The sequence below is a fragment of the Orbicella franksi genome, chromosome 7 (assembly GCF_964199315.1).
Source record: "Orbicella franksi chromosome 7, jaOrbFran1.1, whole genome shotgun sequence".
In the NCBI taxonomy this organism is placed as follows: Eukaryota; Metazoa; Cnidaria; class Anthozoa; order Scleractinia; family Merulinidae; genus Orbicella; species Orbicella franksi.
The window spans coordinates 15,560,011-15,586,955 of NC_138151.1; the positions used below are offsets into that span (position 1 = coordinate 15,560,011).

The 26,945-nt window shown below is 39.7% G+C and overlaps 4 protein-coding genes and 2 pseudogenes across 4 annotated transcripts; 2 read left to right on the forward strand and 4 right to left on the reverse strand.

Moving 5' to 3' along the window:
• Positions 1-225: 225 nt before the first annotated feature.
• Positions 226-936, reverse strand: LOC145492901 (histone H1-like). The gene has a single exon (XM_081472282.1). It carries the CDS (start codon positions 862-864, stop codon positions 298-300), a length of 567 nt encoding a protein of 188 aa, XP_081328408.1. The 5' UTR covers positions 865-936; the 3' UTR covers positions 226-297.
• Positions 937-1,557: 621 nt separating this feature from the next.
• LOC145492902 (histone H3) lies at positions 1,558-3,210 on the reverse strand. Its single transcript, XM_081472283.1, has one exon. It carries the CDS (start codon positions 2,922-2,924, stop codon positions 2,514-2,516), a length of 411 nt encoding a protein of 136 aa, XP_081328409.1. The 5' UTR covers positions 2,925-3,210; the 3' UTR covers positions 1,558-2,513.
• Positions 3,211-3,270: 60 nt separating this feature from the next.
• LOC145492906 (histone H4) lies at positions 3,271-4,378 on the forward strand. Its single transcript, XM_081472284.1, has one exon. It carries the CDS (start codon positions 3,447-3,449, stop codon positions 3,756-3,758), a length of 312 nt encoding a protein of 103 aa, XP_081328410.1. The 5' UTR covers positions 3,271-3,446; the 3' UTR covers positions 3,759-4,378.
• Positions 4,379-4,564: 186 nt separating this feature from the next.
• LOC145492903 (histone H2A pseudogene) lies at positions 4,565-5,526 on the reverse strand (annotated as a pseudogene).
• A 109-nt stretch (positions 5,527-5,635) lies between these two features.
• LOC145492905 (histone H2B.1 pseudogene) lies at positions 5,636-6,566 on the forward strand (annotated as a pseudogene).
• A 2,175-nt stretch (positions 6,567-8,741) lies between these two features.
• On the reverse strand, positions 8,742-26,574 carry LOC145493948 (ATP-dependent RNA helicase DDX3X-like). The gene is made up of 17 exons (XM_081473443.1): positions 26,135-26,574; positions 25,870-25,942; positions 24,310-24,429; positions 23,709-23,864; positions 23,380-23,452; positions 22,774-22,873; positions 22,422-22,466; positions 21,737-21,827; positions 21,318-21,394; positions 20,919-21,014; positions 15,404-15,564; positions 14,478-14,622; positions 14,074-14,218; positions 13,218-13,399; positions 12,502-12,619; positions 12,255-12,405; positions 8,742-11,862 (listed from the first exon to the last, which is right to left on the reverse strand). The coding sequence occupies exons 1-17, from the start codon at positions 26,177-26,179 to the stop codon at positions 11,700-11,702; spliced, it is 1,941 nt and encodes a 646-aa protein (XP_081329569.1). The 5' UTR covers positions 26,180-26,574; the 3' UTR covers positions 8,742-11,699.
• Positions 26,575-26,945: the final 371 nt, after the last annotated feature.

The following is a 26,945-nucleotide window of genomic DNA, read 5'->3' on the forward strand; positions in this document are numbered from 1 at the left end:
GATTTTTTTGACGGGAGGGGGCGGCAGTACATAGACTAACGGCTGCGTTTCAGGTATAACCTTGTTTCCAGGGCCTTTTTCCCCGCCCCAAGCCAGGGAAAAAGCCCTGGGAACGAGGTTGCATATCTCAATGTCAAAAGATTTATCGAAGAGCGTATTGAAAGCGATTGAAAACGAAACTAAAATACAAATATATAAACATAAGCGAGAGTATTCTGTTTGCTCTGTTGGTCATCACTTTTTTGTATGTGGTGGCTCCTAAAGGAGCCGTTTTGTTTGGTGAAGAAGCGTCGCAATTTACTTCTTAGCCGTTTTCTTGGCGACAGGCTTCTTGGCCGCGGGTTTCTTGGCCGCGGGTTTCTTGGCCGCGGGTTTCTTGGCAGGTTTCTTAGCTGCCGGCTTCTTTGCTGCTGGTTTCTTAGCTGCGGGTTTCTTTGCTGCTGGCTTTTTCGCGGCTGGTTTCTTTGCTGCCTTCTTTGCCGCTGGTTTCTTCGCCGCCTTCTTGGCGGCGGGCTTCTTTGGTTTGGCGGCGGGCTTCTTCTTTGCAGCGGGCTTCTTCTTTGGTTTCTTCTCCTTCTTTTCCTCCTTGGGCAACTTGAAGGAGCCAGAAGCACCAACTCCCTTGGTGTGCACAAGCTTTCCGCTGGTGGCGCCTCTCTTCAAAGCCATCTTCAAGTGCGAGCCAACCTCACCAACCTTGTAGTTGGCTTTGATGTATTTCTCGATGGCTTGGCGGGAAGAACCGCTGCGCTCCTTCAGCGCTGCAATTGCAGCCTTGATCATCTCTAAATAAGGTGGATGATCGGCTGGCTTTTTAGGCGCTGCCGGCTTCTTTTTAGCGGGGGATTTTGCTGTTTCGGACATGTTGCAGTTTGGGAACTTGCTGTTCGGAGCTGAAGACTCAAAATCCTCGGTCGACGGTGCGGCTAATATTTATGCGCTGCATGCGGACCACCGAGGAAGCAGGACCGCAGAAAATGGCGTCCTCCAATTCTGTGCTAGTTTCCCTATCGTTTTCTGCAATAAAACGGCATGGTATTGAAACTTTTTCAATCTCAGCCTTAAAATGTGTTGCTAAGGTTTTTCCTAAGTTATAGATACAAAAGATATTTGGTCAAAGGCTGGCAAAGAGTCAAATTGAAAGCCGAAAGTTTACAAAACGGTGAGATTCAAAAGAACATGTTGTCTTTCTAGCGAATTAACTCTTGTTAAGTTTGCTATTTATTAGATTTGGGAAGATTTTAAGAAAATAGAACTCCTACTGCTTAAATTTTGCTAAGAAAATTTGGCTTTATAGTTAATTTTCAATTGCTTAGCTTCGCGTTTATTTGAATAACAAGGACAGTCTTATGAGGCCGCCATGCATTTGCAGATCACTCCGTTTGACTTTAGCAAATGTACACAAAACAGGACATCACGTCTGAATTCTGAGTTCTTTGAGTGAGTGAAAATCAAAAATTAATTCAGAGGCATGCGGAGTATTTGAGAATAACCAACGGCCCTGTAATCTGAGATTTGCAATGCTACGATTTTGGTAAAGAGAACGAAACACTGAATGGGTATATATCTTCATGCATTTGTACAGTATATGCACCAATACTGACTCGCGCAAATTTATCTAACGAACATTTCCTGAATAATAAAGCGCAATTTTTTTCCTTAAGCCTAAATGACTTAAATACTGTAGTAGTAGGACTTTCAAACCCTCGACTTCAAGGAGTGAATAGCCATGGGTCAATAACATTGGTATGATGTGAGATTTCGTGCCCAGTTGCAAGTTGCAAACGTATATTTGCATATATCAAGCGCCAAATTTCTTAACGCTGTTGATCGCTAGGCGAAGAGTTGTACGAGTTGTGTACTATGATTTAAGATTAGAAATGCCTCGGATAGAACGAAGGGAATGGCATACAGTATTTTTCATTCCAAAGTTCTGTAAACTTTGGGAACTTGTAACAACTCCAACTGAAACCGGATCTTCCATCACTAATTATGGCGCCAAAATTTGTTGGGAGATCTAGTCGGCTGAGAGAATAAGAAAATGGCGGAAACTCATGTACAAAATGAATCAATGATAAAACTTCTTATTTTTTTTTTTTTTTTCACAACTGAAAGAGAGGTACGTTCAATAATAGGGTTTCAAAGATACAATGTTGCAGAAAGAATCATTTAAGGGACGCGCGCCCGAATGACTTTGGTGCTAAATGGCGAACGCTGATTAGCAAACCGTCTTTTGATAAAAAGATTTCTATAAATTCTGTTCATTTTTTAAAGTGAAAATAATTTTGCCAGAGAATCTGAGCAAGAAAGAGAAAATGGCAATAGCATTTCCACAGAAAGGAAATGATTTAAAATGTGCTTATGCCAGCAATCATAGAAAGATTTGATCTTTTATCGTTCTTCAACAAAAGCGAACTTTTCATGATTTATGTCAGGTTCATGTTGGTCATTGCCTTTTACTGATTTGGTGGCTCCTAAAGGAGCCGTTTGTATTGTGAGGGATGTAATCCACTTTATGCTCGCTCTCCACGGATTCGGCGGGCTAGCTGAATGTCCTTGGGCATGATGGTGACGCGCTTGGCGTGGATGGCGCACAAGTTGGTGTCTTCAAACAGACCAACAAGGTAAGCCTCGCTAGCTTCTTGAAGAGCCATCACTGCGGAGCTCTGGAAACGCAGATCGGTCTTGAAATCCTGAGCGATTTCTCGCACAAGACGCTGGAAAGGCAGCTTGCGGATCAGCAGCTCGGTGGATTTCTGGTAACGACGGATCTCACGAAGAGCGACTGTGCCAGGCCTGTATCGATGAGGCTTCTTGACTCCACCGGTGGCAGGAGCGCTCTTACGAGCTGCCTTTGTGGCGAGCTGTTTGCGTGGAGCTTTTCCGCCAGTTGATTTACGAGCAGTTTGCTTTGTACGAGCCATTGGGAAGTTCACGAGAATATAGAACAAGAACTATATTTTCCGTTTAAGTGTTCGACGCTTATAAAACTGTTTATACATTGGCGGGCTTAACGCTGATTGGTGAAAAAGGGAACGATTCTATTGGCTGGCAAATACACCATACAAAATTTGTATTCGTACTTCGATCCGAAAATATAAGTTTTCATGTTTTAGGTCAAACACTCACCGATGGTTCACTTATGAGATATGTTGCAATAGCATCTTAGTCTGTGGTGTTTACTTTACTTATAAGAAAGAGCAATTTATCTTTTTCATATTACCCTTGATCAAAGTAAGCCAGAGTCAAACTGTTGCTTTGGCTCTCAACTCGTGTTTTGTGATCGGTCTTATTAATATGCACTATGCATGATGAGGTCTCTGTTGTCTTAATTCAACCAATAGAATTCGAAATATTTCTACGTTTCCTGAGAGGTCATACGTCTGCCTATAAATAACAGAAAAGGCGGTCAAGTTTTTAATTCAGTTACACGAGTAGCAATCAACATGTCTGGTCGCGGTAAAGGAGGCAAAGGTCTAGGGAAAGGGGGCGCCAAGCGTCACCGAAAGATCCTTCGTGACAACATCCAAGGCATTACCAAGCCAGCCATCCGTCGTCTTGCTCGCCGTGGCGGTGTCAAGAGAATCTCTGGCCTGATCTACGAGGAGACTCGCGGTGTTCTCAAAGTTTTTCTTGAGAACGTGATCCGTGATGCTGTGACATACACCGAGCACGCCAAGAGAAAGACTGTGACAGCCATGGATGTGGTGTACGCTCTGAAACGACAAGGCCGTACTCTGTACGGATTTGGCGGTTAGACTGCACAGTCTTCAAACACAAACTGTCGAAACAAAGGCTCCTTTAGGAGCCACCAAATCTCTCAAAAGTCATGACCAATAGAATCAATATTTTTCTTTAACATTTCTGTTGAGTATCCCTACATGTCTGACATATCTTTAAACTCGGGGATGATAAGCAAACTTGGTGAACAGACTGTAAAGATTGAACTTATATTTTTCTCGATCTTTCTCCAAAATCTTTGGTCCTTCAAGGTATTTGTGTTTGTAACTTCAACTGGATAAAACCAAACAGAAATCATCTCCCTATGGGTAATAGTCTTGAAAATTTCCCCGACATTTTAGGTCTTTTAGAGAGACTACTTCACTACACGCTTCTTACGGTATTTTAAGTGTTCGCCACGATCTGGGCATAACCTGAACGCCGCCATGTTGGCCTGTCAAGGCATATCAAAGAGACAGAAACATTTACTGAGTCTGAATTCCAGTTCTCTTTCAAACTAAACCGAATTTCGATATGACAAACCTTTACCCCAAGTCTAGGAAGATGGAAGGAGATTCTGCGCGCAGGGTAACAAACCTTCGAAGGGCTTTTCTGAAGAGGTCAATTATAAACTTTAGAGCTCAGTTAACCAAATGAACCAGTCATTTGTTGGTCTTAGATTTATTTTAAAAGTAGAAAACTAAACTAGGTGGAATTGTTCAGTAATGCAAGCCGGTAATATCTTTACGGTTATTATTCAGAAGGCTTAAAACTACCCAAGAAAATTTTCGCCAAGAAAGTTCATTATTAACTAACACCAAATCTACAATTGGGCGCTCTTTTTACTCAAGCGTGAACGCGCGCACAGTCGCTTGAACTACTATTAGCATGATAAAGAATAAAGCCGCAAGCTAACTGAAATTCTATTTGCATTTGTTGAGATTGTGTTGATACAAGGACTGAATTCGTAAAGTGTATGCGGTAGCGGCGGGAAAAGAAAGACTATGTTATTAATAAAGGTTCAGTTTTGCGAGCGGTAAAACTACGAGATATATAAAAAAGCAGTAACTTAGGGTGGGGTGCGCTATTTTCAGGTTTTACTATTGCTTAAGGAAAATATTTGATCTAATTGTTTGATTCCTTGTGGCACTGCTATATTGATCGCAAAACCGAAAGAACAATTCTGCTAAAAAAAATTGTAGATTGTGTATTTCCCTACGGAAAGTAAAATGAAACAAAGATTTTTGTTGATCGTGACTTTTGTAATAATTGGTGGCTCCTAAAGGAGCCGTTTTTGTTGTGATTTAAAGCTTATTTAAGCTTTGGCTTTCTTCTCGGTCTTCTTTGGCAGAAGTACAGCCTGGATGTTGGGAAGAACACCTCCCTGTGCGATGGTGACACCGGCGAGCAGTTTGTTCAACTCCTCGTCATTACGGACAGCCAGTTGAAGGTGACGGGGGATGATTCTTGTCTTCTTGTTGTCACGAGCAGCGTTGCCCGCCAACTCCAGGATCTCGGCGCTCAAATATTCGAGCACGGCAGCCAAGTAAACTGGAGCACCGGCGCCAACACGCTCAGCATAGTTGCCTTTGCGGAGAAGACGGTGGATACGACCAACTGGGAACTGAAGCCCTGCTCGGGATGAACGGCTCTTGGACTTAGTGCCCTTTGCCTTTCCTTTACCGCGACCAGACATGTTTGATTTGAATTTGCCTTCACGAAAGTTGTAGAAGATTAGCAAAACTAGTCTCAGATCGTGATATTTGTAGCTTATTTTTTATGCAAGAAGGATCGAAAAGCACCAATCAAATCTTTGTTGATCGATATAGCATTTCAAAGGACCTTTGTATTTGCATGCATTCAAAAGAGTATTAACCTCGAGGTTTGTCAGAGTATTGTAATACGCTATCAGGCTGACCAATCACTGATCGCAAATTTCGATCCGTATGTCAATCGATCTTTTAGTCTTTCTTGTATAAATACGAGTTACGTCGAGTTGTCAGGTATTTCAAATCCATTCTCATCTACAGACATGGCACCCAAAGTTGCAGGAAAGAAAGGCGAGAAGAAAGCCGGTAAGGCAAAGGCCGCGGCTGATGGAAAGAAGAAGAGAAGGGGAAAAAGAAAGGAAAGCTATGCTATCTACATCTACAAGGTGTTGAAGCAAGTTCACCCTGACACTGGTATCTCCAGCAAAGCCATGGGCATCATGAACTCGTTTGTCAACGACATCTTCGAGCGCATCGCCACCGAAGCTTCCCGCCTTGCCCACTACAACAAGAAATCAACCATCAGCTCCCGCGAGATCCAGACCGCCATCAGGCTGCTTCTGCCCGGTGAACTGGCCAAACACGCCGTGAGTGAAGGAACCAAGGCTGTGACCAAATACACCAGCAGCAAGTAAACTCACTTTGTGGGTTTCGCGCCAAAACAAACGGCTCCTTTAGGAGCCACCAAATGATACAAAAGTCAATGACCAACACAACTTGATTTCTAACAAACCCAAGCCAGTTGTTACCTATACCATTTTCAGTATTTTTTATAGTTCTCTTATCGCTTATTTAGGCTTTCAGGGTTTTCGCATCTCCATTATTTCTGCTAGGATCTGTTAGCATATCGCTGAGAATTCCGCGCGGCTCAGAACGAACTTTTATCATTCCGAAGTGTAGATCATTTTTGTCGACTTCAATCATCACCGAATCTGAATCATTGCACACTTTTAAAAAGCGCATCAAATTGGTTGATTTCACAAGCCTGCTGGACAGTACTTGTAAAGACTGTTCTTTATGTAACAACTAACACTTGATCTTACCGCATGACTCATTGTTTGTTTTATATATATGTTTTAAAACACTTACATACGTACACGTATTTCATATTTTATTAATTATTAGATAAAGTTCTTATCTTATCTTTATCTTACAATGCGTCACTCGGCCAAATTTTCTGTTGCAATCTAAGCGCACTGGTCGGACGTTCATTTTCTAATCAAAAGGGAAGTCCTTGGCTCGAAAAACTTTAATGACATTTGATTAAGCAAGTGTTAAAATTTCTCTTTTTACATGCAAACCATCATATAATTCGTTTTTTTCGGCTTATCTTCTATTTCAACATTTACCTTTCAATTACTGCGCTTGCTTTCTTCTTTATACTCTTACCGGAGCTTCGATTTATTGTTATATCCTCCATCGTCAACTCCTCCTTTTACACTTTCCACTCAGTTTCCCCTCTGCCAGTCTTCTCCTTTTTCTAACGACCCTCCCCTCGCTATGTTTTTGTAACGCCTTGCTCCACCATATCATCCACATTTCACACCCATGCACGCTTTAATTGCGAACTTGATCACTCCAACCCCCATGGAACTCTCACCCACTTCCCCTTAAACCCCCCTATTACACCTCTGCCGGAGATCTGGTCATGAAAGAGTGACGATAGTAAAAGCAATCCAGCGTGCGTTGCGGGCGTAAACGGGGAAGTGGTAGGGGAGGGAGGTGGGGCGGGGGGGGAGAGGGGGGAGGCGAAAAACGCCCCTCACCTTATCCTCGCTCTTTCTTCACCTTTCCTACAGTTTACCCCTGCTACGAAGCTTCATAAACAGTCAGTTGTGTGGTTTGTTTCAGAAGTTACCTTTCAGCAATTAGGACACACTCTGAAAACTTTAAAGCCATTAGCTGGCTTGTCTTTCACATCTCGGATAGTTAGACAAGTTAGTTGCGAGGACTCGAGCTAACCACACTCAATGGAAACTCAGCATACCTGCTTCTTTTGAACACCTGGGAACGTAGAACATTTGTGCGCAGTGCCGTAAGTTTCCCTCGAAATTAAAGTCTGCAAAATTAGTTCGGTCAAAGGTCAACAACAAGTGCGTTTTAACTGGCGCGCAGAACATCCTGCTATGATCTCTGGACTTTGCTCCGGTTCCGTGAAACGTAAATTTTTAATTATGATGGACGAACAAAAAAGAAAAAAATTAAAGAGTTGAGCAAACCTCGGCCATGTTTTACAAATCCAATCCAATTCATGTTGTACAATATGCCAAAGTTTTCAAAGATTTTGGCCACAGCAGGTATAACAGATGTAGGCCGATAGTTGTTTTTGAAAGGTTACTTTAGACCTTCAAGGGCTGATTTTGTCCAAAAAATGTTTTTCACAGCAAATTCAAGACTTTTACTTTATCTGAATTTTCTATGAAAAATTAATTTGAAAACTTAAAACGCGAACGAGTTATCCACAAAAACGTGATTTTATTTTAAAACCCAAGTCAAAGATCTGCAAACTGCGATAAGCCAATTAAAATGTCTCGACCCTTGAGTTGCGCAGTAATAATTTTCGCGGCAATCTCATTCTCGGACTCGTATTTCGAGTAGGTTCAGTGATCAGTTGAGTCAGACCATAAATATCCATAATATTCAAGGTGGGAAGAGTTATTATCGACGATGTCTGGTAATAAATTACAATTTAGGTCACCCAACAGAGAGGGCCTCTCAAAGCAACAGTGAATGTCAGCGGAGGACTGGGGTACTCGTCGGAAATTTTGAAAAAAAAAAAAAAAACCCGAAGAGGTACCAACATCCTGCTTTGTGGGCGTGGCTTGAATTTTTTTTTCATCTCCAAGAGGTACCAATTCTAAAACAAGCATCATCTATCGTCATTTTTTTTGGGCTCAATACCCTTAACGGTACCGTAAAAGCTTCCGCAGTGGACCTTTTTAGGCTGGACACCCTAACAGGTACAAAACCGCTTTTTTAAACCCTAAGAGGTACGATGAGCACCGCCATCCCTGTTATATGGGAGTTTTATAATAAAACTCGATAGAAACACAGAACTAGCACGCGCTGTTAACGTAATGATAGCTCAAGCAAAGTGAATTCCCGTTTTGTTGATCAAAGTAAACACATTTTCTTTTTTTTTTTTTTTCGTTTCAGAATTTTCTAAATGAAATAGAGAACATGTTCCCCGTGTTTCTATCGAGTTGAGTAATGAATACGATAACCGACGTAACACAAGTACGGGAAACATAATTATCACTATAATGGTAATTTATTGGCTTCTGACATCAAATACAAATAACCTGACTGCCTTGGCAGTGAACTCTTCCCCCAAAAAACAACCTGCATAAACAGAATATACTTAAACTGAAATATGAAGGCTACAGCAACTGTGTTGATAGAACGCTATCAGGTATCGTGCTACCTCTGAACACAATTTATAGATTTGTAAGCAAAAGTACCCTGATGGAGGCCAAACTTTCTCCCAAAGCAATCTTCAACTTCATGCTATATGGTAACACGTTGGCGTGACTTAGGTGACTCGTCACAAAATCTCTCGTGTGTCGTACCTCGAGTATATTACGTCATGTGTGTCACGGCTTTACCTTGGACAGATGTATAGGGTGCAAGGCATAAGTGGCTTTGGAACAAAATTTGGCTTTTACCACAAGTTATACTTAGTTAAATTCTTAGCATCTAAATCCCTGACATTTGCAGAATATCAGTTGTAGTTTCTGATTTTCGAAAGGCTACCTTGTTGATCCCACCCGGGTACAGTGACTTTTTCTCTGCTTAACTTTTCCCGTTTTCTGACCAATATAAATACTCTAGAGATCATTAACAGTAAACTAAGAATTTTCCGTTCAGTTAGAGCACTTTGTAGTTAGAAAGGTTTTTTTAAGTGTATTCTAATTTAACTTTAAGAAGGATAACCAACTGAACATGGAAACCTTGATTTTCATTTCCCACATTTTCAATTTCTTTGTAACTCAACAAAAATTAAACATCTGAAAAGAAAAACATCTTAAAGGTTATGTAGGAACAAATTCACAAGCATCAATAATTCCGGCTTAATGCATAATGGTCTTAAAAATAACGAATGTTCTTGAGCACTAGTCTTGACGCCTTATTTTTAATTTACATTGTACTTTCATTAAATGCAATATAATTACAGTGTCTTTTTGATGCTTGCTTTATCCTTGTTGATACAAATGCTTTTCAATTTAACTGCATGAAAAAGTGAAATTCTTCACTTTCTTGGCCCTTTTCAGACGAAGGCAAAAAAAGGCGTCATAAATTATTACTGTTTTCTTAATTTCATGCAAGAATTTGTAAATAAAATATTCTTTGAAACTATTTGTTTAAAACCTTTCTGATTTTCGAAAACGGGAACATTTTTTCTTCTGGTACTTTAGTTTAAATCCATAAATACTTTGGCGACACAACTTTTCTTAGTCTAAAGCAGAGCGATCTGCAATATTACAAAATAATCTTATAGTGGACGTCATCCATTACAAAATAACGTTATCTTGTTACAATGACTACAAAATCTGCCTACTATGACCCTTATACACACATGAAACTAAAACCTGAGTTTTCCTGCTTAAACTCAGAATACAAGAGGCACTAAAAATCCCTTTGCACAATGAACAGTATCCTGCTAAAGCACAAAGCTAATACATTTATCCCTTGTGCTTAAATCTCACTTCTCGAATATCTATTTGTGTTTCTTAGTGGCAGTCTTAATCAAAAGACATTGTATACTTCTATATAATAATATCTATATTCCGTCTAATGTCTCAAGGGCCATGTTCTATGATAAATACTTTTCAGACGAACTATTTTGAACTAGGGTACTATCTATCTGTAGAACCGAGATGAATGAAACGTTTTCATCAAGGATTGACACTAAATAACAGCAGGAAAACTCTGTCTTCTGTTCTGCTCTTAAGACATGTTAAGACAAAATTCTTTCACAATTTTGCCCACAGAGTCAGTATCTATAATAAAACAAGTTGACCTAACTAAGATGTGTTGTGTAGTGAGTCCACATTCATCCACTGGATTTTTCATATTTTGTAATTGCAATAAACTGCTTGTTCAGAAATCTCCCAAGTTCTTATCCACTTGGTTGGCTCGCTAGGAATTTTTCTGACCTAAACAGCTGGTTGAAAATTTCTTAAATTTTCAAAACATAATCTCTGTGCTTACAGAGAGTAATTAACTTTGTGCTTAACTACATGTTGTTTGTAACTGCTAATGCAATAAGGAGAAGCTCCGAAAAACAAGACGTTTGAGCTCTTGCCCAACACAGTGACTCTTTTCCTAGGACTGCATAAAAGTAACGTTTGTCACAAATAGGCTTTTTGAGGAAAATTCCCAAAAGTTGTAGAACTGAGAAATAATCTGTAACTGGGGGCAAAATTAGTACAAAAGCTAAGGAAAGAAGCCCATCTCAAAATGGACTTTCCATGCAAGGACCGAATTCAAAATATAAATACGGGACCTCTCACAAAATGAGCCCCTTTCCAATGTCCATAAAAGTCCCAAAGAAAATAACTTGTTTAAGTATCAACTACAATGAGATAATGACCACATGTATCTGTGTCAACACAGATAATGTAACCCTTTTAACAACACTTACTTTCAAAATAATGTCGCCAAAGATATTAAATAGTCAGTGTATCTTGATCCACAGTTGCCCAATTCATTGTGTACCAAATGAACTTTGCATGAAAAAAATATCAACCAGACATTTTTTGACTGAACTTGAAAACAACGACAGCAGAAGATTGCTGTGGCACTGTCTAATAAGCAGCAGTTTGAACGAGAACTGAACAAGCCAACTGAATTTTGTTGTGTTCCTTGAGGATTTCCAGAGAAATCACGAACAGAGAGTTTGACACTGAAGTATGTGGTTCCCTTACAGCCTGACATTTGTGAAAACCACAAGTGGTTTTTATACTTTATCTGACCACAAGCTGTGTCCATCCACTGAATAAGCTGCCGCTATGGAAAACCTTTGTACACGCTTTTCCACAACACTTCACCAATCAATTTGAAGATGCCATATTTGATGCCAGATATTGCCAATGCAACAGTCCCAAATTTAACTTATTTCATCAAAGAGAATAAAAGTGGTTAACACCTGTAACATTAACCAAACAAAGAAAACATGATGTAACAACTTTTGGTGGTAGCATCACAGCACTAGTTCCACCAATCCTGTGCTCCAGCGCCTCCAGCATAGCGGTTATGATTCCAATATGCAGCTCCACCGTACCCTCCATAGTGGGGCCCACCACCCCCACCCCCATGGTGGTGATGGTGCTGCCTGTAGTCCCGTGACCCAAAGCCACCAGCTGATTGCCTGCTGGAAAAATAATGATGATTTTCTGTCAATATTGGACAAAGCAATAGCGAAATAACAGAGAAAAAAGGTTAAGGCTGCATATGAGCCAAGGGGCCCATCAGGCCAGAGCTTATCCTGATTTCTGTAGCATGAAGCAATTAGGAATATTTCTACTCCCGCCTGGATGGGATGCTAGTCCATCACAGGGTTATTCCAGCATTAAATTTGTCGTACCCATTTGTGCTGGGTGGAGAGAGAGACTGTGAGAGTTAAGTGTCTTGCCCAAGAACACAACATAATGTCCTAGCCAGGGCTCAAACTTGGACTGCTTGATCTGGAGTCGAGCGCACTAACCATGAAGCCAACCCACTTCTACTGATAGAGACCTGAGGATAAATCAAGTAATATCAAACCTCCTTCCACGGTTCCTGCCTGAGTTCTGACTACTCTCATAAGCAATGGATTCCAGCCAGCTTGGGACTTCCTGCTTAGTATCATTCAACAGCTCAACAAGGTCCTTGGCTACATTGCGGTTCTTGTCATTGAAGAATGATGTGGCAAGACCTAACAACATTTAATACAATCAGGTTAGTTACTAATGAATTCCAAACAGAAGTTGTTGAAAAAAGTGAATGACTTGAGAAACTTGTGTTGCTTTACCAGTATGTCCTACACGTCCTGTACGGCCAATCCGGTGAACATACTCCTCAATGTCAGTTGGCATGTCAAAGTTTACTACGTGGCGTACATTGGGAATGTCCAAGCCACGAGCAGCAACCTATCAAGAAAAAAATTATTGTAGCTCAGTTCATGTGGTCGCAGAGAAGAAAATATAGGACTCACTTGAGTTTTCTTGCAAGGTATTTAATTAAACACACTCAGGAATAGCTTCAACAGTCAATAAAATTCATTTATAGACACGAGAGATCTGCAGAGAACTTAAACATTTGCAAAACTAAGGCCTGAAAAATATTCAGGTTTGAACCAGATTCAAACTCAAGACCTTTACGACTCCAGTGCAGTTTCTTCCAATTACGCTATCAAGCCAACTGAGAGCTGGTCACATTGTGAGTTTGTAATGTACCCTTAGATTGAGTGATTGATGAATCAATCGATCATTTCATGTAAAAAACTTGGTCAAAATCTTCAGTAAGTAAAACAGTATATCAATCTAAATGCAAACATTACATGTACATTAATTAAAAACTACATTATACAGTTTTAAGGGATTGCCGAGTGAGAATATGATGATTCAAATACACAATTGATAATTGGTAAAGACATGCAAGTGAATTTATGACACTTTGTATACTCCTGAATGAAGATTAAAAGACACCAGAGATCATCACAATTACTGAGCCACCCGATTTACTTACAGCTGTGGCCACCAAAATTGGTGTGCGGCCAGACTTGAATGACTGCAGAGCTGCCTCTCTCTCACGCTGAGAGCGATCGCCATGAATAGAGGTTGCATCATAGCCTTCACGGTACAAGTAATCCTCCAATGAATCAGCCCCTTTCTTGGTTTCTACAAAGACTAGTGTCAGAGATGTGGGACCTTCAAGAGAACATGACATCACAATTAACCACAATAAGCTTGCACTGGTACTCTATACAAAGTCAAAAATTCAGCCGGTCCAAAGCCAGCACATAGATGTAGTTCTCAACGTCTACATGTAGTGCCACCAGACCCATAACCTACACCACTGCCTCCCCCTTTGTTGGTATATAAGTCCATTACAAGTAAGGGATGGACCTTTTTTTTAAGTTGGGGGGGGGGGGGGGGTGTTGGGCAATTTTCTGGAGCATGAAGTTTTTTTCTCACCCTTAGATTGTACAAGGATTTTTTTTTCCAAGTCAAACACATGACCTGGATGGTATAAAGCACTTGGCTCCCCTTGCACAATTTTTTTTTCAGCAGTTTTTGCTGTGTAAGAATTTTTTTTTTGGAAATTGCCCAGCCCCCCTCCAAAAAATAATGATCTGTCCATTAATATCCCTGGCACATCTGTCAGGTGAACTGATACCAAATCATACTCCTAGAAAGGGAGTAGAAGAGGGTAGAAGAGTAAAGTGTGTAACCCCCACCCCCTATTAAACAACACTAGGGTAACCTGTTGTAAACTAAGCTATTGGTGCTGACAGCCACTGATGGCTGAATTAAGAGCTCGTTGCACAGTCCCTGGTAAACTACTGGCATAATGTAAGTAAAGAGACAGACAATCTACAGACCTGAAGCAGTCAACAGATCCAGCAGGAATGACCTCTTGTCATACTCATCAACCCATATAGTCTTCTGTGTGATGTTCTCACTAGTTGAACCCACCCGACCCACAGCCAAGAAGATGTAGTTCACTAGAAAGTCTCTAGCAAGCATCTGGAAGGCAAAAAAGAGCATTTTAATTAACTGTACATACAATAATTCATACCAAATGGTTGATTGGGCAATACGTACTGCACTTAAGGATGTAGCACATTAGCCCAGTGAACTTTCTATCTTTAGGCCATACTACAGTCTTTCACCAACAAAGAATAACTGTTAAGAATGACTGCTTTGTTCAAAGAGGTATCTTTTCATATGCCTAAAGTCACAAGATGAAATTTTGTTTGCAAGGACATGGAAAACTAAATGATACCTGGATTTCTTTAGGGAATGTGGCACTAAACATCAGCGTCTGACGTTCACCAGCTTTAGGCATAGTGTCTTGGTCAACAATGCGGCGTATCTGTGGCTCAAATCCCATGTCCAGCATGCGGTCAGCTTCATCCAAGACAAGGAACCTAACAAAATTCACATTTGTACTTTTTTAAATGTGGCTAAATATCATTTAGGCAAGGTTAAACTCGAGCTAATGTAGCCAGCTAGCGTGCCCATCCAGCTAATATCATTTAGGCAAGTTAAATATGAGCTTATGCAGCCAGCGGTTTCCCCATTTGGGAGTATGTGACCTGTGGGGCGGCCTTCAGGGGTTTTGCAGGGGTTTTGCAGGTGTTTATGGTTCATTGCATAATTGTTGTAGTGTATTCAGCTGATTGTTGCGGATCAGTTGCGCTGCTTTGCTCACGAATCATTGCAGATTCTTGCACCCTCTCCTCCCTCCTGTTTTGTTCTTGGTCAGGGTAAGTATTCTTCAGGTAAGTAGTTTCCACTGAATTTCTTTCAGTGTGACGGTGCCGGTTAGCAGACACTCATTGGGTGGTTCCTGCTTTCCAGGGTTGTCATGGATACCTCCTAGCAGCTTATGGCTTTGGCTCCCCGCTAACCTTTAAGGCACCAGTTCCCAAGCTCATCTATTTGTGATGAGTTTCATTAAGGTTCTTTTTTCTTTGACTACATGCTAGTTATTTAATTGTAGGATTAAAGAATTTGAAAAAAAAAAATAAACAAACTGTACCATATTCACAAGTTAGCAATTCCTCTGGTAAAATGTTTTCTTCTTTTTTAAGATTGACTTACTACAACCAAGTTTAAAATAAGTGAGGTTGAGAAATACTGTGCAATGATTTCAAGGACAGATGCAATTTAACAAGACTAAACACAGAATACAATTGCTTTTCTCACTTGCAAGAGTCCAGCCCCACTCGTCCCCTGTCCAGCATGTCAACAAGACGACCGGGTGTGGCCACCAGAAGATGGCAACCACGATCCAGCTCCTTCAGCTGGCCACCAATGTCAGCTCCACCATACACCACACAAGGTCGCACATATGACCTGTATGAGAACTGTTAAGGTAAAGAAGATTATCTGTCAACATGACCTGTCTCCAAAGTCTTGCGTCTTTCAGTAGAATCCAGAAATGATAGTATTGCGCTTCCTTTACATCTCTTTGAGAACTAGGGTGGAATCACAATTTCTCAAACCCTTATTTTTTCAAACCTCCCGATAACTCAAACCAAAAGTTGTTTTACTCTCCTTTGATGAACACTGTAATTTTACCCCCGATTTCTTGAACTATCTGATTTTTCAAACCAATTTTTTTTTCCCTTGGAGGTTCGAAAAATCGGGATTCCACCTCATTTTCAGTCAAGTGGCCTTAACTATGGCAAGCCATTTGTAGCAAAATTCAATCCTTGCAATATATGTTTAATCCTTTAAATAATGGTTTCATTTAAACACAAAAAAAGGCATTCAATCCAATGGCAAATAAAATTTTTGGTTCAATTCAATCTTTTAATTTTCATGATTCAATCCAATACCTGGAATATTGATTCAATCCAATACGTGGAATATTGATTCAATCCAATACCTGAAATATTGATTCAATCCAATTCCTCGAATATTGATTCAATCCAATACCTCGAATATTGATGCAATCCAATACCTCGAATATTGATGCAATCCAATACCTCGAATATTGATTCAATCCAATACCTCGAATAATGATTCAATCCAATACCTCGAATATTGATGCAATCCACATCGAATATTGATGCAATCTTTCTGGGCCGAGCGCGGCCAACAGGAACGAGAGTAACTGAGCACTAGAGAGCACTGAAAACATGGCGGGCGAAGGAGAACTAGATTTAGAAGTCGAGTTTCCTAAGTTTCTTGCAGACGTCTTGGATAAAACGGAAATAATTTTTGAGAATTTTGACTCAGAAGTTGCAGAAGCGCACGCCGAAGTCTGCTTAGGTAAATGAGGCATTGCTACAACCAAGACACAAGGGACACGGAGAATTTAGATCCCATTACTGTCGCTTTTGTAGATGTAAGTTAACCAATTTTATGTGACAAACATATTTGTTTATAAAAAGCTAGCTTTTTGCTAGCTTTTTGTGACAAATAACATAAACTGTCGCAAATTGTGCTCCCACATTAGTCTTTGGTATTGTGCATATTTCTGCTGTCCAATCATTACTGGCACACTAAACTTTGAACTGTAAACAAAATTTTTGCTGTGGTATGTACACAGTCAAACATTTTTCTCACAAAAACTGTTTGTGTAAACCTGGCTTTACGTTATTTTTGAAATAAGAACCTTACATTTTACAAGACAGCAATCATTGAACATTGGGATGTGTTTTAAGTTTTTCAATGTTGCTGTTTCATGTTTTGCATTATTTAACCCACCTGTGGTACTTCTTTCCTAAAAACGATGTTTTTCTTGATATTCTATGACAAACATTGCACCAATTTGTTGTGAATATTATCGGGTACCCAGGGCTCAAGGCTAACACTACTGCCAACTAGCCACACATTTCAGTTTTGAATAGTAGAATTTACACTTTCACTAGCCATTGAGGCAATCATGATGGAATGGAGTACTGGTCTACTGGATGAAAACAAAATTGAGAGTTATCCTGACAAAGTAAAACTGAAGAGAATAGAAACTAATGAAAACAGGGAAACTATGAGTGGATTTCATGGAAATAATTGCCTCAATAAGCATATAAATATTTAACTATTAAATGGAGATAAAAGAAAATGGTACCACTGATAGAAGTACATCACAGATTGAACATAAGCATATTCAAGAAAAGCAGGATTCGTGTTTGTGGGAGTGAAATTTTCTTAGTGATTATTATTAACACTTTAGATGCAACAAGATATGTCCAAGATTGACCACTCTTATAAAAAAGTCAGTGAAACTGTGTATTAAAAAGGCTGGCTGGTGCAAAGTTAGTTTTGGCTAGTGACATGAGACCTGTTAGTGGCCATTACGCCATTGCACCAAGAATTTAGTCTTGTGTCCTGGGTACTTTTGAAAATAAGATAACAAATTAACCTTGCAACATTTTAACATCTGTTTTGATAAGCACCTGTAAAATCTACAAAGCAGAGTAGTGCACATGGCAGTTATAAAATGCCCTGATTTCTCTTCAGTTTAGTTGTGTTGCTAGACCTTAGGCATCCTGTAATTCCTGAAAGCAGTTTCTGAGTTTTGTATATCAATGAAAAGAAAGATGAGAAAATAATTTACTTGATACAGGGTGAGGTTTTTTGTTGTGAATTGAGTTGCAAAAATACTTTAGTGGCACCATAATCTCCTTTACCCAGCCCACACACATGTAGTATTATGCAACTGTCAGTTGCCCAAGTTTAACTGTCACAAGTTCTAGAGCCTCTTGGAAGATGTCTACTCCCATTTGACTTGATTCTTTTAAGGGATCTAGCCTTTCCAATACAAATGACTGCACTGAATCATGTTGTCCAGGTCAATTTCTTCAACTACAACATTGTTATCACTGTCCAATGGAGTTGGACCATCAGGATCATCACCATAGTATTCAAAATCATATGACTTTCCATTTGAAAGGGGGTTTTCAGGCTGCATCATATGATAAGCCACATTTGGTATGGCAACCAGTTTTTTTTCTGTTCTTACATTTTGGTGGTTGAAAGCTTCAGTGAACTGGCAAAGAGCTTGGTTTATCCTTGGTTGAAAAACTAAGTTTAAGGTGAAAAGATGCACTGAATTATCAGTCTCCAGGATGCCTCACAATTCAATACTATAAAAAGTGTAAAAGTACAAGTGGGAAGCACAACGGAAAACATCCCACAATCTTTCAGTTCGTTGGTTGTGTTGATGGCCCAGCAGTGAAGCTGCGCCTCTCCTTTCTTCTAACCTGCACCATTGTATCGCACACACCAACGCTTTCAACACCATGATATACTCGTACCCTCAAAGGCCAAAATTCTCTGTCTCTCTTAACGGCATCCAGAAACAATTCAAGAACTGGTTCTGCTTTATTGTTTGCACTACATTTCAAAAACGTTATTCTCGGAGAAAATCCATCTATACAGCCGTGAATTAGTATTTTCCATCGGATCAGAGAGTGATGTCCATCCAGATGCCAAAGCAAATTTACGCACCCTATCTCAAGACAGTATTTTGGGGATCTAATTTTGTTAACCTTTCTCTTATTCTTCTCCGTTGAACCCGTAACCCAATGGACTTAAAGAAACCTGCAATGAAGTTATATCCAGTAGCACTCCCGTGGTTAGAAATGTACTCTTGACTGATTTCGGTTCCTTATCAGGTAAGCTGTCGAAACCCCTCATATCTTCTAAGCCACACTGCCCGGGGGGGGGGGGGGGGGGGGGGCACTGCCATATATGGGCTATATAGGTATGTGCCGCTGTGAGGGGTATGGTTTTCAAGCAGTTTACTCTAGGATAGCGTATATAAATCAGAGCATTTAGGTCTAGAATAGGGTATAATTTTTCACAAAACTGACTAGTTGGTTGAAGATTTTATCTAGACTAAGGAAACCAGGAATTGCCACTCAAAAATATAATAAAATCAAATTGGCAAGTTTAAATTTACGCAAATCAGCCTCAACAGTGTCAATAGATGGGGGGATTTGGGGAGTTTACTCTAGTATAGGGTAACAAAATTCAGCTGAACTACAATCATGGACAAAAGTCTTGGGACAAATTTGCACTTCTGGCGCTTTTGCTAACACACCAGGCGCGAATACAACTTCACCTGCCTAACCTCGCCCCCCCACCCCCCATACAATGTTGAAAACTAGTACGTGCAATTTCACCTGATTTTCAACATTGTGTTGGGGGGGAGGGGGGAACAGCAACCCGTTTATAAAGGATATAGCAGCGTTTTCTTCATACTTCAGTTCTAAAACACAGATAATCCGTTACATTACATAAGGGTTCCAGGGTCCCAGCGGCACATCCCCTCCCAGAAATTCCCAAAGTACCCCCCCGGGCCATACCGTCTGTCACTCTTCTGTGAATTGTCCATCTCGAAACTCCAATCATCTCTGTTATCGTTGTCCAGATGAATCCTAGTCCTCAAAGTTTCTCAAGCACCTCAACAGAAATTTTAAGAAATGGTCTTCCATGCTTTCCTCTTTTTTCGCTTTCCTTCGTAATGGATTCCACAGTAAAAATTGACGGAGTAATAGCTCTGCGATGCAACACACTGAACACATCTACAAAAGCGACAGTAATGGAATCTAAATTCTCCGTGTCCCTTGTGTTTCGGTTGTAGCAATGCCTCATTTACCTAAGCAGACTAATGGTTTGATCAAGAACTTCAGCGTGCGCTTCTGCAACTTCTGAGTCAAAATTCTCAAAAATTATTTCCGTTTTATCCAAGACATCTGCAACAAGCTTAGGAAACTCGACTTCTAAATCTACTTCTCCTTCGCCCGCCATGTTTTCAGTGCTCTCTAGCGCTCAGTCACTCTCGTTCCTGTTGGCCGCGCTCGGCCCAGGAAGATTGCATCAATATTCGATGTGGATTGCATCAATATTCGAGGTATTGGATTGAATCATTATTCGAGGTATTAGATTGAATCAATATTCGAGGTATTGGATTGCATCAATATTCGAGGTATTGGATTGCATCAATATTCGAGGTATTGGATTGAATCAATATTTCAGGTATTGGATTGAATCAATATTCCAGGTACTGGATTGAATCATGAAAATTAAAAGATTGAATTGAACCAAAAATTTTATTTGCCATTGGATTGAATGCCTTTTTTTGTTTAAATGAAACCATTATTTAAAGGATTAAACATATATTGCAAGGATTGAATTTTGCTGCAAACGGCTTGCCATACTTAACCTAACAAAACTGTAACTAACAAATGAGACACTTTATATAAGAGAGATGAGAAAACACAATTGACTTGAAAGATGCAAAATGAGGGTGAACATTTTGTGCTTTGTAAAGACACAGCATTTCTAAAAAAGTCTAGGTAAAGGGTAAAGGTGAAGTCTGCATATGGACCAAGCGGAGCTTATCTCAGTTTCTGTAGCATGAAGCGGCTAGGAATATTTCTATTCCCATCTGGATGGGATGCTAGTCAATTGCAGGGTTACCTCCAGCATTAAGTTCGCCGGTACCCATTTATACACCTGGGTAGAGAGAGGCACTGTGAGAGTAAAGTGTCTTGCCCAAGAACACAACGAAATGTTCCCAGACAGGGCTCGAACCCAGACCGCTCGATCCTGAGATGAGCACACTGACCATGAGGCCACTGTGCCTCCTACAATATCAACAATACTGCTTCTTGTTACATGTTGCTGCATGCTATTAACCTCAATCACTGAGGTTGAAACACTAAGACTTTGCAAATGTACATGTAAATCAAGTCATGTTGGTTACCTTTCTGGATTCATCAAAGATTTGACAGGCCAGTTCCCTAGTGGGTGCCAAAACAAGGCTTATTGGGAACTGCTTTCGGCGAGACTGCTGCCGAGCCTAGTGTCAAAGTGAGAAAATATCATTTTAATACATTGTATGTCTTACTGCAAGGTGACAGGAATGGACTGAACTTTGCTTCTTTAAAAAAGGCACCCCTGTTAATGAAGTAGCCAAATAATAGTATGATAGCTATTATCAATATGGAGTCCACTGAAGAAGAACCTTGACACTGAAAAAGAACTCAGTTTAGAAAAAGTTCACCAGACTACATAATGAATGTATGGAATAAAGGTTGAGAACATCAAATGTGAACAACATAAGCTGATACCATGCTGGCTCTGCACAATTAAAATTTCTTACATCTGGAAGTGGTGGAGGACCTTCCTCAAATATCCTGCTTAGAATAGGAATCAAGAAAGCTGCAGTTTTCCCAGAACCTGGAAAAAAAGTTCACAGTTTCACAGTGATAGCTCATTAATGAGGACAAAGACTGACACTTAATTTCTTGCATGGAATTGTTGTCCCTTGAATGACAAACTTTGACAAATCCACCTTTACATATGGAAGAGTAGTTGATATGATATTAAAGTTTCTGCAAATGGGTTACAAACATAGAAAGTGTAAGCATTCAACAATCAAGAAGTGTACATCTGATGGTGCTCACTAATTGATGTGAGACATTATGCACAGAAAGGATCAACAAAATCACTTTAAGGGAGAACCCTAGGTTTGAAAATATGACAACATGTTATAGGAAGGTACAGATGAAGCAGACTTACCAGTCTGGGCACAGGCCATCAAGTCCCTCTTGCTCTTCACAATAGGTATAGCATACTTCTGAACTGGAGTAGGTTTGGAGTAGTTGGCCAACTACAATGAAAATTAAAAGCAGATAAAAAATATTTGATATTAGTAAAAGAAACTGAAGTAATCAAATAGTGCCATAAGGAATGAGCTTTGATGTTCTTGAAGGGAGAAATAGAGGGATGGCGTTGTGGCTAACATGTTGAACTTGGCATAAACATATAAGGTTACATTGGGATTTGCAGTATTGCCGTATTGAACAATATTTCTTGCTATATTTCAGTAATTTTAATCTTGAAATGTGGTATTGTGGTCTTCTCCAAACCAGCATGCATTTTTTTAAAGCAATTTGGATGGTCTTAAAAGTAATCTTCCAAGTCCTCCAACATTTTCCGAGCCTTTTCCAGTTTCTGATTGGACATTCCCAAAGAAACTTAGCTCTCATGGTAACAGAAAACCACAATTCCTTGTGTCGCAATAAGAGGGTAAGTTTTCTTTTGTTAATATTATTAGCCAACACGCCAATGGATGTTTTGTTTAGTCTGTCAAAAAGTCAAGTCAACGATAACTATGTTGACAGGCTGGTATTAAGTTTCAATGTAATCACACTTGAACCAAGAAGAAAAACCTAATGTACCAGACATGGAAAAATACACACACCTCAACGTTGTGGTGCAAAATTTCCCCAAGGTCACAATCAGAAAACTACAAAAACAAGAAGAGAGTGAGTATTAAATGCACATTCACATGTAACAAAATAATGTGCAAGTAATGTAGAAATCACTAATGTGAACCAGCCACTTCTGAGGTACGATGTGATCTGAATTGTTTCCCAATGGTTGTAGCAATTAGTCTGAAAAACTTATCATATCAGGGCAAGAAAAAATAGGTAAAGAAACCAGACAATGTTTGTTTAAAAATAAATGCTTCACATCTAATTATTATGGAAATGAAAAAACATGAAGAAAACACGGCAGTCTACTTTACCATTTCAACAAAACAGGATGCTTACCAACTCAATGTTTTGGGGAACCTCGTGTCCAGTTGCTTCAACAGGAATATCCTCATACTTATCAAAGTTTATTCCAGTGTTATGCTTGCTGAAAAGCTCCCTGCAAATGCAACATAAACCTTACCACAAAGCTCTTTCAGTTAATTCCACATCAGCTTGGTAAACTGGCCTGTTAGTTATAGTATTTACTTAACTGAGCAGTGCTAACTAAGGGGGAGCGTATTTTAGGACAACATTCACTCTTTAAAAAATCATAACATTTGTAAATGATAACAACCAAAATTATGTTAGTTCACAACCAAATATAGCTACACACTGTATTTCAGACTGAAAAACATTGCCTTTGTTTATTAGCTTGACTTCTTGAACAATTCAGTCTGATGATGCTTCAACGAAGCACCACATGGTGTAAATGAATACAGCACTTATTCCAGGCTGGCATTCTTTGATATTTATGCTCTCACACAGCGTATAGAGTGCTTAATCAGGGACAGTGTTTAAATGGGGGCGGCGCTTAATCAAGTAAATACAGTACACTAGTTGTTACTTATATGTGTAGGTAACAGCACATGAAATTTCTTTTTAGTTGTTTACAACTGCTCTTACTTTTCAATGCGTTCGTTCTTTGGCAATAACTTAGACCAATCCTCTGGAGGTGGCTGTGTATTTCTTCCATAATCTAACATGTAACAAGCAACAAAACTCTTAACAATAAGCCAATCAATAAAAGGACACGTGGGATAAAAAGAAAACATGTGTGATTTTATTAAGTACACAACTGAAAGTTGTCATATCAAATTGTTGTCATTAGAAGATGTTTGCTTTTCAGTGTTTCATCTAAAAAAAATCAGGCCCCATCAGTTTTAACAGACACACTAAAATATTGCTAACCAAAGTGTGGCTTTACCCCGAGAACACAAAAAACAAACCCCTACCATTGGTAGGTGCCCTGGAGGGCCCCCTGTTATCGCCTCGATCTCGCCAGGCACTTCCTCCTCCACGGCCATAGTACATACCAGGGTTCCCATATCCACGTCCACCACCACGGGGAGGATACCCTCCATAGAACTGTTGTTGTTGGTAAAAACCATCTGGTAAAGAACATGTAAACAAACGAATTTATCACTCAACAGGAGGCACAGTGGTCTAATGCTCAAGTGGTCCAGGTTAGTGAACTGCCCAAGGTCATCAGGAATACATGGGTATTGGGGAACTGTTACGGCAAACTGACAAAATGTCGGGGCAGGGGGGGCAGTGGGTTGGAGAAGGGGGTAATCTGTGATGATCTTTCACTCCGTCCAGGGCAAAAACAGCACTCTCAGTTGGTTCACACTGCAGAAACAATGATAATGTCTGGCAGGTTTACCTTACACTACCAATATGTCAGAAACTAGTTTCTTTGCAAGCAAACAAATCTGTGAAATGACTTCTATCAAGATTTCACTTATATACATAATCTCACTATCATTTCCTCAATGCTTGTTATCACACAGGTATATGTACAAGGCTTTTTTGAATTGCAGAAAGCACACAAACCTCTGTAAGGATCCCTGGGCTGGAAGTCCCGTGGTCCTGGGTTGAAGGCTTGCTCTTGGAAGCCTCCTCGGTTTGGAGGAGGACCTGATCTGTTACGAAGGTGAGGCGGCACGTATCGTTCTACACACAAAAACCACCAAGTTGTAACAAATAATAGAGCAAACAGGAGCAGTTATTTTAGCATTTAGGAAAATACATTTCAAACATGTATGGTTAAACATCTGTGAGACATTGTGAAGAAACAGTCTGAATAATGTTTCAATACATAAGTCTGAACAGAACTTCGCTTTACATATGTACGCCATTGTTTTACAACAAAATTTGCCGTCATGATAAGTACCTTGGAAACAAAGTAACAAACCTTGCACAGAACTATATAATACAGCCAAACCTTGTTTATAATGCAACCACCTTCTTGACCAAGATATTGTTGTCCTATCAAAATTGTGGTCTTAAAGGAAAATGACCAATCTTTTTCTTCTGGCCAAAAAAAGTGGCCATAATAACATGGTTGTTTTAATCGCAGGGTTAGTGGGATGGTTGTACTGGATAGTTTCAATAATTATTTAAAAGCGTAATTAGCAATTGATATAATCTCTGTACATTAAATCAGTTCTCTTTCCTCTGGTATCTTGCAAATATGACAAAGAACTCGAACATTGAGAAATTGCTAGGCGGGTCAACTAGTCCTTGTATATATCCAATACATGACTGACAATGATTTCCATTGTTTAACTACGATGAGTCAATTATTATAGTTCAACTCAACCAGACAGAAACAAATATATTCTTTTGTGTTACAGTGGTTCTCTTTAAAACCTTCTCCGATTTTTTTTCTTATGCAACACTTTGCTTTTGTTTGATAAATGACTTCCATGGAACTTAAACTTGTGTTTCCGATGAAAAACGTATAGTTACCGATCAACCCAATCGATAAAATAAGACTTGTATCATATTCACTGAGAAATTTTGACAATCTTTGAATTTTATGCCAGGTATCCTGAAAGACTTGCTATTTAGCTTGTCAAGTTAGAAGTGTACTTAAAAGAATATGTCTAGACTCTGTGATTGGGAGATTCACTGCTGTAGTTTGAAACCGGCCTCAAATATATCGCTCCTAAGCATATAAGCTTGTACTAAGACAAAGAAAGATTAGCTAAAAGGTAGGCGAAAACCAAAAGGAGAAAAAAATGTAAGTAATAAGCTTGGAAAATAGCTCACAAGTTCAGAGAAAAACGTAACCCCAAAACTATTGTCACAGTCAAACGTCTATCGGTAAACCATTCTGGAAAATTGCAAGATAGAGTAATGACCTTCATTAAAATATAAAGACCACAGCGCGAAAAAAAATACTTCATTACAAGTAATCCAAGCCGGCCGCCGTGGCGACAGCGAAAAATATCTGAAGAGAGCATCATCGTTCCTGTGTATGTGTATTGTTGTTCGCTGAATGGTGAATACAATTTACTACTTTCTACCACTTATTTCCTTTTCGATTACGTGGCTCAATACATATTAAGTTCCCTGTAAAGAGCAAATATAAATTTTACTTCAGCTTACCTTGATGAGACTTTGGATCGACGCCGCGTTGATTTACGGGGACGGCGCCCGAATTCAAGTCCAGACCAGCGAACTACGACGAAATACAACATATAGGTTACATTTGAAACATCAACGGTACCTAACATTTACAAAGGAAACTCCAAGGTAAAATTTCTGGACGCCGGAATTAGGAAAAATTTAGGAAATATGAAGACGCCATTTGCGTTTTTGCCATGTGCCTTTGTCTATCAAACCACGACTAGATCCCAAATCTTTAACTTACCCGCTGGTCTAGAGCTTGAAAGTTTGCTGGGGACACATGACTCATAACGGAAGAAACAGTGGATTCAAGCTTTCGAATGAAATATTTGAAATGATTGATGAAAATTGGGGAAAAAGCGAACGACAATTGAACTCTTTGCACTCAAAGAGTTTTTCTGTTCAGATGTCAGTCGACAGCCGGCCGAGTAACCGCACCAACGTGACGTGACGTACTAAGCACGTGGCTTTCACACCCACGTGGAGGGTGGGGGCGGGGAAATTAAAAAAACAAAACAAAATAATAATAATAAAGCCTTCCCTTGGGGACCCCTGGGTCATTTTATGCCCTTCTAGGCCTTTCCACAAATACCGTATCTCGTAAAATCGCTGAAAATATCTTTCCAGGAATTCTGAAAAAAAAAAAAAAAATTCCAAATATCACAAAATATCTCGAATACACAAAATGTCTCGAAAATCCCTCTAAATATCTCTGTTGAAAAAAAAAGAAAAAGCGATTTTGAAACGTAAACACTTAGAATTGTCAAACGCTTCTCGCATTGCAATTACACTGAGTAGGAGCTGAGGAAGAAAATTCCATCACTTTGATGCTACTAGCATCTTTATTTTGGAAAATTACTGCTTTAGCGCTGTTAGTGATATGGAATACATTTTTCAAGTAGGGATTCGCTGAACTGGATTATTTCTGGCATAGAACTGAGGCACCGTCCACAAGTATCCAGATATTTTTGAATCCGCAACTTTTTCCTTCCGGATTCAAAAATTTCCCCGTCCACACGTAGCAAAAATATCCGTATTCGCTGCCGAATTCGCCG